This window comes from Phoenix dactylifera, chromosome 4, assembly GCF_051530095.1.
Source record: "Phoenix dactylifera cultivar Ajwa chromosome 4, Ajwa_hap1_PhDact_Kaust_v1.1, whole genome shotgun sequence".
Classification (NCBI taxonomy): Eukaryota; Viridiplantae; Streptophyta; class Magnoliopsida; order Arecales; family Arecaceae; genus Phoenix; species Phoenix dactylifera.
Genome location: NC_143193.1, coordinates 42,372,356 through 42,383,467, shown reverse-complemented (window position 1 = coordinate 42,383,467; position 11,112 = coordinate 42,372,356). Strand labels below are relative to the sequence as shown.

General features: G+C 40.9%; 1 protein-coding gene across 1 annotated transcript; it reads right to left on the bottom strand.

Moving 5' to 3' along the window:
• Positions 1-220: 220 nt before the first annotated feature.
• LOC120108340 (glycosyl hydrolase 5 family protein-like) lies at positions 221-7,375 on the bottom strand. The gene is made up of 4 exons (XM_039121931.3): positions 6,838-7,375; positions 1,666-1,913; positions 1,064-1,584; positions 221-921 (listed from the first exon to the last, which is right to left on the bottom strand). Exons 1-4 carry the CDS (start codon positions 7,258-7,260, stop codon positions 452-454), a joined length of 1,662 nt encoding a protein of 553 aa, XP_038977859.3. The 5' UTR covers positions 7,261-7,375; the 3' UTR covers positions 221-451.
• Positions 7,376-11,112: the final 3,737 nt, after the last annotated feature.

Below are 11,112 nucleotides of genomic sequence, written 5' to 3'. Positions count from 1 at the left end.
TCTCAACGATTGATCCATATTTCATCAAACACCTACGACAACACCAAACAAAAGTAAAGTACTAGCAGGAGGACCATGAAGAGGATGACACATCTAGGTTGATCCCAGCCGACTCCCTCACAGCTCCTCCACCCGATGCCAAACACGGACAATTCGTGCAAAACTTAAGGGCATTGCAAATCTACTCTTAAAGGAAAGTATACCTCAACAATCCTATCCATACTCAACTCTTATAAGGTATGTATTTGCTGATTTCATCATAAAATAAGATATATCCGATATATGATGAATTCTTTACAAATCATTATTTCCAAATAATTAATTCACGTCAAGCAGACCATTTAACATTAAAATAAAAATAATAATTTCAAACCTTGAATTTGTAGTTGCACTTTCATGTTGGCAAAGTCCCATCTCTTTGCATTTCTGCTGGAAAGATTTGTCCAGCCGACTATGCTTGGGAGGGTAATTTTAAATGAGTAGTTTGGCTCTCTCTTTCTCTAGTGCTTCTGATAATTTTGAACCATTGGCTATCTGGATTGCATGTCCCATCCTGGCTTAGGCACTTGCACAAATTAGTTATGATAGTACCGTCCTGGCTGATATCCAAACATACAGTGCTGCCATTTTTGGGAAGCTTGGATGAAACATGCATCCTGGAGTCTGAAATTAGTTCCCAAATTGAATTGGAGCCACCACAACCAGTTCCAAGCCTTGCCCGCCGACCTGCGCCTTTGGCTAGCATGCAGTATTTTGTGCCTTCTAGCATTACATTCTGCTCTGCTGTGTAGTTCCAGGCTTCTGAATTTGCACACAGGCCTAACTCAAGCAGGTTCTTTGATGAAGACTTTTTTACAACACAAAGTCCAGTTAATGGATGGAAGATTATATCGTATGGAGAATTATTGGATAGACCAGGTCCTGCATTATAAACATGTTATCATTGCAATGTTGTTAAATGCAACCTATGGTAGATGAACAAAATAGTTTTCTTTGCTATGGTTTCATGAAGTTATCAAGTATGCTAAATAGATTCTTATTAATAAAACATTTGATGACATACCTTGGAAGGGAGCTTGTAGAGCAGCAATTCTATTTACAAAACTTGAATTCCTGGCCTTACACCAATCCCAGCCAAGCACACCATAGGTCTCATCATATCCCAGTTGCCCCTCTCTAATATAGTAACTCCCTTGCAATGCCCACAGAGCCCAATCCAGATCCAGTTCAGCTGCCACACTTAGGAAGCAGCTCAAGAAGCGGTTGTCAGCCATATTCCTTCCACTTTGATCCACCCCAAATTCAGAGAGGAACAATGGCCACCCTTGTTCTAATAGGAAGCCTCCATTCTTCGTCATGTTATCCACTACACTTCCACAGACTTCATTAGGGTTCCCATTCTCCCAATCGCCACCATCTGAGAACCCGTACCAATGTAGCTCGAAAACAACCTTGTCTGTGAATGTTAATTTCACTTGCTTCTCAGATAAGAAGCTGAGATCTTTATCATAGTCTAACCCTGATAGTATAATTAAAAGATCAGGATTTGCTGCATGCACTGCCTCTGCACCTATTTGCATGTACCTAAGTTGTAAAAAAAATGAAAGATTCTGTCAATTAAATGAGAAAAGCCATGCCATGAACGGCGCAATTAAATCTGTATACCTGTACCAAAGGCTAATATTCTGCTTGGGGCCGCGGAGCTCATTCCTCAAGCTCATGCCAACCACATTGGCCGAACTGTTGAACATTGTTGCCATCATTGTTAGGCCCCGTAACCATTCATCAGGATCAAAGTATTTGTCTCCAAAGAAGCCATTTTCATCAAATTTGCTGCAGCACCACCCAGGCTTGCTTATTTGATTGTCCAGTATGACCATTATGTTGTTGCTGGCCAGATTTGACACCACAGCCTGTTTCATGTTTTTCTAGTTTTAATTTGTAGAATTTGAACCTCTTAAAAGTTTGATTGTGTTAACTAAAGCTTCGTACATAAGAAGTTGTTTGAGAACCAGATGGTATGAGCTATTTACCAAAACCATTAAAAGCAGACTGCAAGTAACTGTCTTGCGTTAGCTGTACTACCTAGAGAGCCTCATCTTATTAACTTAAATAAGCAACTAAAATCCATGTCATGGTAAACTTAGAAGAGTATACAGCCTAATGAGCATCAACAGAGCAATACTATCCTGTTGGATCTTCGGAGGCTGACTACTTTCATGGTTTCTTATGCTTATCAACCATCCTTTTATTCTATGCTTGTGGATGAACACTTGGATGAGACCATAGTTTCTTTTGGTAGTTAATGAGGACATAACATCTGCCATTAAATCTTCTATAACAGGTCAGGTACAGTCGCAAACATTTTCAAGCATACAGCCTAGAGAAGTTGAGCAAACAGGTTTGAGCTAGAAAATTCACAGAATAGCATACACTGTTGCCTTCTAGTTACCAAAGAGGGTCATTACTTAATGAACCAATTGTCAACCGAATTGTAAAGAAAATGTTTAGATGATTGAGTCCAAACTTATCATATCATTGACTAATAATGATAGTATTTGATTCCTCAAACAAGCAGGGCTTAACGAAGTTGGAATTTATTTTCACACCCCAAATAGGGATGTAGTTTGAGGGAAGGACCAGTGGAACAATGACCTTAACATTTTTTTCTTTGATGAAGTCTAGAGAGGAGAGGCCTCTCTAATCCTCTGAATCTTGTACTAGATACTTGATTTTCAGAAATAAAAAACCACATCACTCTCCTATAATCTGTGAATTAGATAGGGCATGTTTCTTATAGTTAAGAAATCATGCTTATTCACAAAATTGTCAAGAAAATTCCTACGTTTGATTAGCAACATTCATAAATATGATGAAAATATCTGCAATATCCATGCATCAGAGAAAGCAAAGCTTATAACTATTTTCGTCACCTTGGAAACCACTTCTAGTTGGTTGCTTGTCACCAGCCTCCTAAATTAGATGGTCTATGTTCAATTCCGTTGAAGGTGATCATAAAGAATTTTTTGACCCTTTTTATCATGCAGGTGTTATGGTTTGTGATGCAATTAAGGCATGGTATGAGAGCATTGATGTATAGAAATTAAGTTGCATTGTTTGAGCACAGTGCTGGATCAGGCTGTCCTCTATTTTGGCAAATCATCTATCCAAAGTGTTAGAAAAGCTTGTCCAGGGGGTCTACTAGCAAGACATGGTGGTGGGATTCTTGTAATTAATGTGCAATTTGTATGTCATATGACTAACTTCAAAATTCAAAAATTGAAGGAAATGATCGACGGGATCCTCTAGGTTGCGACTTTTGCAACTACATAATGCAGTACTATCTTAGATAGCTACCACATCATCCATCTTGGAGATAGATAGCTCTCCTTCATATTCGCACGCACTATATATCGTACTGAAAAATATTTGGACATGTTCTCGGGACAAAAGAGAGCCATCCGTCTTCGAGATGGATGATGCCGCAACTATCCACAATGGTATGTGTTGTGGGATTTTTTGGGCCCGCGCAACAGCATAGCCCACACCGGCCGGGCAGAGAAAGAGACCGCGTCCCCCACGAGGTATTGTTCGCTTTGGGCGCGCCTGCACGCCAGGGGGTCCGCGTAGGTACTGCCCCTAGGTCGTACGCCACGGCGGTCCGCGTAGGTACTGCCCCGACTCTCACAGTTTTGTCCCACAAAAAGGGCCCTCGTGAGGAAAGGGCTTCGCCCTTCTCATTATAAGGCACAGAACCTTTCCGCTGCTAGTCGATGTGGGACTATGTTCGGCCCCCCCACAACATAGCCCCCCCAGCAGGAAGGTTCAGTGCGCCTCCCAGTCCCGGAGGTAGCCTGCGGCAAAGGGGCGCTTCCCACAGACGGCGCCATCTGTTGTGGGGTTTTTTGGGCCCGCGCAACAGCATAGCCCACACCGGCCTGGCAGAGAAAGAGACCGCGTCCCCCATGAGGTATTGTCCGTTTTGGGCGCGCCTGCACGCCAAGGGGTCCGCGTAGGTACTGCCCCTGGGCCGTACGCCACGAGGGTCCGCGTAGGTACTACCCCGACCCTCACGGTTTTGTCCCACAAAAAGGGCTCTCGTGAGGAAAAGGCTTCAGTGCTTATTTTAAAAGTTTGATTGTGTTAACTAAAGCTTCGTACATAAGAAGTTGTTTGAGAACCAGATGGTATGAGCTATTTACCAAAACCATTAAAAGCAGACTGCAAGTAACTGTCTTGCGTTAGCTGTACTACCTAGAGAGCCTCATCTTATTAACTTAAATAAGCAACTAAAATCCATGTCATGGTAAACTTAGAAGAGTATACAGCCTAATGAGCATCAACAGAGCAATACTATCCTGTTGGATCTTCGGAGGCTGACTACTTTCATGGTTTCTTATGCTTATCAACCATCCTTTTATTCTATGCTTGTGGATGAACACTTGGATGAGACCATAGTTTCTTTTGGTAGTTAATGAGGACATAACATCTGCCATTAAATCTTCTATAACAAGTCAGGTACAGTCGCAAACATTTTCAAGCATACAGCCTAGAGAAGTTGAGCAAACAGGTTTGAGCTAGAAAATTCACAGAATAGCATACACTGTTGCCTTCTAGTTACCAAAGAGGGTCATTACTTAATGAACCAATTGTCAACCGAATTGTAAAGAAAATGTTTAGATGATTGAGTCCAAACTTATCATATCATTGACTAATAATGATAGTATTTGATTCCTCAAACAAGTAGGGCTTAACGAAGTTGGAATTTATTTTCACACCCCAAATAGGGATGTAGTTTGAGGGAAGGACCAGTGGAACAATGACCTTAACATTTTTTTCTTTGATGAAGTCTAGAGAGGAGAGGCCTCTCTAATCCTCTGAATCTTGTACTAGATACTTGATTTTCAGAAATAAAATACCACATCACTCTCCTATAATCTGTGAATTAGATAGGGCATGTTTCTTATAGTTAAGAAATCATGCTTATTCACAAAATTGTCAAGAAAATTCCTACGTTTGATTAGCAACATTCATAAATATGATGAAAATATCTGCAATATCCATGCATCAGAGAAAGCAAAGCTTATAACTATTTTCGTCACCTTGGAAACCACTTCTAGTTGGTTGCTTGTCACCAGCCTCCTAAATTAGATGGTCTATGTTCAATTCCGTTGAAGGTGATCATAAAGAATTTTTTGACCCTTTTTATCATGCAGGTGTTATGGTTTGTGATGCAATTAAGGCATGGTATGAGAGCATTGATGTATAGAAATTAAGTTGCATTGTTTGAGCACAGTGCTGGATCAGGCTGTCCTCTATTTTGGCAAATCATCTATCCAAAGTGTTAGAAAAGCTTGTCCAGGGGGTCTACTAGCAAGACATGGTGGTGGGATTCTTGTAATTAATGTGCAATTTGTATGTCATATGACTAACTTCAAAATTCAAAAATTGAAGGAAATGATCGACGGGATCCTCTAGGTTGCGACTTTTGCAACTACATAATGCAGTACTATCTTAGATAGCTACCACATCATCCATCTTGGAGATAGACAGCTCTCCTTCATATTCGCACGCACTATATATCGTACTAAAAAATATTTGGACATGTTCTCGGGACAAAAGAGAGCCATCCGTCTTCGAGATGGATGATGCCGCAACTATCCACAATGGTATGTATTGTGGGATTTTTTGGGCCCGCGCAACAGCATAGCCCACACCGGCCGGGCAGAGAAAGAGACCGCGTCCCCCACGAGGTATTGTTCGCTTTGGGCGCGCCTGCACGCCAGGGGGTCCGCGTAGGTACTGCTCCTGGGTCGTACGCCACGGCGGTCCGCGTAGGTACTGCCCCGACTCTCACGGTTTTCTCTCACAAAAAAGGCCCTCGTGAGGAAAGGGCTTCGCCCTTCTCATTATAAGGCACAGAATCTTTCCGCTGCTAGTCGATGTGGGATTATGTTCGGCCCCCCCACAACATAACCCTCCCAGCAGGAAGGTTCAGTGCGCCTCCCAGTCTCGGGGGTAGCCTGCGGCAAAAGGACGCTTCCCACAGACGGCGCCATCTGTTGCGGGATTTTTTGGGCCCGCGCAACAGCATAGCCCACACCGGCCGGGCAGAGAAAGAGACCGCGTCCCCCATGAGGTATTGTCCATTTTGGGCGCGCCTGCACGCCAAGGGGTCCGCGTAGGTACTGCCCCTGGGCCGTACGCCACGGGGTCCGCGTAGGTACTGCCCCGACCCTCACGGTTTTGTCCCACAAAAAGGGCTCTCGTGAGGAAAGGGCTTCGCCCTCCTCATTATAAGGCACAGAACCTTCCCGCTACTAGCCGATGTGGGACTATGTTCGCTCCCCCCCTCCCCCCCCCCCCCCCCCCCCCAACAGTATGCAAAATCACGAGATTGGGAATGAGACCTTAAACCTATCTCAAAGGGAAATTTGGCTTCCCTCTCATCCCAAAGTGGTCAAGGTTTGTATCTATGTACATTGTCCATCATCTATTGGCCAACAATTGGTGCCAAGCAAAATTTTTCAAACCAATTGGTATCGTACTATATCAAATGTAACATGCCATACTGAACCTATATGCTATATCATAATACTTAATGTATCATGTACCGTGTACCGCATTATAATTATAATAATAATGTAGCAGCATGGGGTTGCTGAGACAGTGATGTTGGTGCCAAGATAAGAATCAATACTGCAACACCAATATCTCACGCAAAAAATGTACAGAGCTTACACGTCAGCTAAGTAAAGTTTTCTTGTCGAGACTTTTTCGTGCTGCTGCTGAGCAAAGCTTTGATTGGAGAATTGAATGGTGGGATCGGTGGCTGACCTGAAAGGCCTGGAGGAGAGGGAGATCCAGCAGCGCTGGGTTGTTGACGGCGACGGCGGCGGCGGACTCGAGGAGGCCGAGGCCGGCGAGGGAGGCGCGAAGGGGGAGGGAGCCGAGAGAGGCGTTGGTGAGGAGGTAGAGTGGCCAGGTGAGACGGACACAGTTGAAGCCCAGAGCGACTACTCGCCGTGAGATGGTGTCGAGTGGCTGCTTCCCCAGCCCCTCCGCCGCCGCCGCCTCCAGGTGCGCCGCCCAGTTGACGCAGGCCAGCTTCACCCGCCGGCCGTTCCCGTCCACGATCCATCGCGAGCTCGTCGACAAGGGGAGAGACGGCGATGATGTTGCCAATCTCGCCTGAAGAGAATTGGATGGAAGGAATGAGAGGAGGAGGAGATATAGAAGGGGTCTCATGGGAATCTTCATGTAATTTTATCCCTTAGGGGTCTTCTCGCTTGTTAAAGAGCGAGACAAGGGTGGTGGGTGTTGAGTGGAAGCGACTGCTCATTAATTTCGATACGCAACAAGATTTATAGTTCCCGGCTCAAAAGAGAGAAACATTGACTTAGAAGTTGATCATAGGCCTAGAAGAGTGACGTTGAATTCTAGGTGGCATTTAGCGATCTAAACAAGATGATGTTAGATTAACGGTGATTCTTATCTCAAATAATATAATTTTTTGATGATTCAAAGTTACTATACCTAGCATACTATATTTTAATGATTATTTTTTTTGATATTTGTGAGTAACCCGTTGGGATTCCAAAATTACTTGCCATATAAGACCAAAATTATTTCTGATATAAAAATATATTTATTAATCATATAAATTATATTATAATAAAATTTTAATATATATGTTAATATATTAATTATTAATATATTTTATAAAAAATGTATTTATTTATTCTATAAATTATTAATTCTATAAAGGTATATTAATTGTTATTACGGAATTAATATTTTTATTTATAGTTATGATATACTATGTTTAATACTAATATTTATTTTGATTAGGAAAATAAGACAAATAGAAGTAATATATTAAATAATTTAATTATATAAATATAAAGTAAAATAATATATTTTTACTATAATTTAAAATTATCATAATAATAATATAAAAAATATGATTAATATATGATATAATATTGATATAATATATTAATGGTATATTGATAGACCAATTTTTTTTACTAAACTAAGCGGTATTTTTGTCGTCAAATTTCAGTTCAATATCACTGTCTTAGAATGATCTTGATTACCTGACCTTAAGGACAAGTATTCCATCGCTGGATTATGTGATGATTTGAGAAGTGTGGATGATTTGAAATCACTACTATGTACGACTACTATTGTGCAACTAAATGTGGTGGCCTCATCATCTCCATCCGCATCACTCTTTATCTTGGGATGTTCGTCCCATACCAAATGTTTTTTGAGAATTTTGTGTATCTAATCCACTCAAAAAAAGGTTTGAATAAATCCAGTGATGAAGATATCTCATTTTACAATGTTTTTTGAGAATTTTTTTTTTAAAGATAATATCTCAGTTACAATCGAAGGATGGGTGACACGATTCGTGAGCTTAGGGACATAGAGAGAGGATTTCCCACACAACTTAAATTTGATACTATGGGAGAAGAAGTAACAATGGAAAGATAATAACTCACATAGTTTACAAACAGGAAGATAAAATAATAAAATATATTATTTTTGATATTCACTAAGAATATCATTATTAGCTTATTTTTTTGGATAATACTTCTGTAAAAAACTAAAGATATTTTGGTTGGTACATTTGATAGAGGAATCTATTTGACATGTTTCCTTTTCATTTTATAATGAAGTATAGATACGGTCGAGAGTTCCAATTTGGTCGGACCCGCCTTCAAGGAATAGAGTGGGAATAAGAGTAAAAAGATGAGGATTAGGAAAAAAGAATAACGTTTTGTTTCTGGGTGCCAAACATGTATATAATTTGCTGGTTGATACTACTTTTGCAGGCTACTCTTTATCCTTTGCCTGGAGTTGGAAGTTGTATACTCCATGAAAGTTAAAACTTTATGGTGGAAATTAGTATAGTTAAAGATATCTTGTAAATCGGTCCTCCATAGATGTGGAATTATTGGGTCTGATTCTCAATTTTATGATCATTGCCCAAGTCAAGTGGAGGAGTACAAGTATGTTACTATAGCTTCTTCTTAGCAGAGCAATACGGTACTGTGAGCTTTTTTTCTATCTCTTGCCAGTATCAGTGGATGTTTTGTCCCTTGTGCAAGTAGAAAAATGAGTAAAAGCAACCATAGCATGTATAGTATGGCTTATTTGGAAAGCTAGAAATGAAAGGGTCTTTCAAGTTATGGTTAATCCACCTGCAGATGTGGTTAGAGGAACACTCAATTTGTATTTGATTTTATCCAGAGCCATTCACTGGTTGTCTTCAACTCTATCACAAGGCACTAGAGTAACCGAAACAGGAAGCCTTCTTTTTAGTAACTTGGTTACCCCCTCTCCTCAGTGTATTTAAGTATAAAGCCATCCAAGTTTGGCCAGAGGGTGACTTATGATAATAATCTCCTCAATAAATAGGAAAGATATCCATATGCATTAAACTAACCCTCTGTTACAAGATATTCTGCAGCTGAAGAAGTTTTTTTTTTTTTTGAGCTTTTCAAGCTTGTCACATTTATACAGGAGGTAACCAGATAGCCGATTAGCTGACATCGTTGGCATTGGAAGCTTATTCAACCTGGAAGAAGGGTGATTAACTTCAAGCAAAGATGTTGCTGATGCTTATGGCTTCTTGCTGTAAATGCCTCCCTTATTGTACAAACAAAAAAGGAAAAAAAAATTTGCATATACTACGAGACCTGAGGATTATGAATCATGCCATTTTTCTTATAGTAACTCATCAAGAGGCATTTACAACAAAATATTGGCTCGATGCGATATAGGAAAGACCTGGTGTGGATAATCTTGATCGGATCTAGCCCCATTCGATCCAACAACCCGACCAAATCTCTCTCATCTAATCGCATAGAGGGTCGTCTCATCTCTGCCCTCTCCTCCACCGCCTCCCTCTTCTCTCTCCATCCATCTTGCCGCCTCTTCTCTTCCTTGCTACTTGCTAATGGAAGACCATTCTATAATAAATCTAAGTGCACTACTGTTAGGCGCAAATATAAGAATTAGAAAAAATTTATTTTATTTAGGCTAATTTTATTTTATTTAAAAATTAGAGAATTTTATTTTTATTTGGAATTCTATTTTTATTAGGACTAAACTTTTGTAAGGACTTCAGTGTTTTGCGTCGATACAGACTCTTACTAGGATAATATCGAGTTGCCCTTCCCATGGATTCTTCTTCTCCTTCCTCACTATTTTTCCCTCATCTTCTTTCTCCTCTTCTTCCCTCTTCTTCTTCTCCCTCTGTCCTGCATTAGTTGGTATCGGAGCTAGGTTGATCCACCACCACTACCATATCATTGCCGCTCCATCATTGCAGCCCTAGCAACCCTTTGAACCACCCCCCCAAGATTTAACTTGTCCACCGCACCATCGCCAAAGGTGAAAAAAAATGGAAAAGAAATCACCCAAATCCCTATTCATCCATCGCAACTATCGCACCCATCCGGCACACCAATATTTAGCATCTCTGGCTTCCGGCCACCCTCGTTCCTCGAGTTCGACTCTCCACTCCGACAATAGAGTTCTTGTCTTCAGCTCGCTCATCAGACTCCGCCCTTTTGCCGCTTGATCGGATGCTCAAACCCACATCCCTACTTCCTCCAACTACACCACAACACCTTAGATATTTTGCTTTAAAGTCGAAGCAGATCTAGGTTCAAAGTCAAATTTGATCCACAAGTTTGACGCAAAAGAAGCTTTAGTTGATCCAAATTTGAATCAAGATCTGACCTATTCGCTTGATTCAACCCACAAATTCGGATTTAAACCTTATTTGACCCGACCCAACTTAGCAACTAGTCGATACATCATAAAGGCAACAACCTTTGACTTGTCATCACAGTCATGCAGTCCGACAACATCATCGGCCGTGTCAGCACCACATTAGCGGCTTTGCCACATCAACACCACATTAGCACAAGAACCTGTCCTAGCTAATTTCTACATAACATCTGTTTCTATTGTTTTAGCCTCTATAGTGAGTTTTCTTTGGCTAGAAGATAAAGTAGTAGTTTAAAGTGCTCTTAGTGAGGTAACACCTTCCCTTTGAAAGCTTCATTGATATTTATTTGGTTAGATAACTAGTAA

What these genes read in the sequence shown, in the direction of transcription:
- LOC120108340 (XM_039121931.3), bottom strand. Translation starts at nt 7,260, where the DNA reads ATGAAGATTCCCATGAGACCCCTTCTATATCTCCTCCTCCTCTCATTC. An exon ending in CTCTCCTCCAGGCCTTTCAG is followed by an intron (nt 1,914 to 6,837) that starts GTCAGCCACCGA and finishes AACATGAAACAG; the next exon opens with GCTGTGGTGTCAAATCTGGC. An exon ending in AATATTAGCCTTTGGTACAG is followed by an intron (nt 1,585 to 1,665) that starts GTATACAGATTT and finishes TTTACAACTTAG; the next exon opens with GTACATGCAAATAGGTGCAG.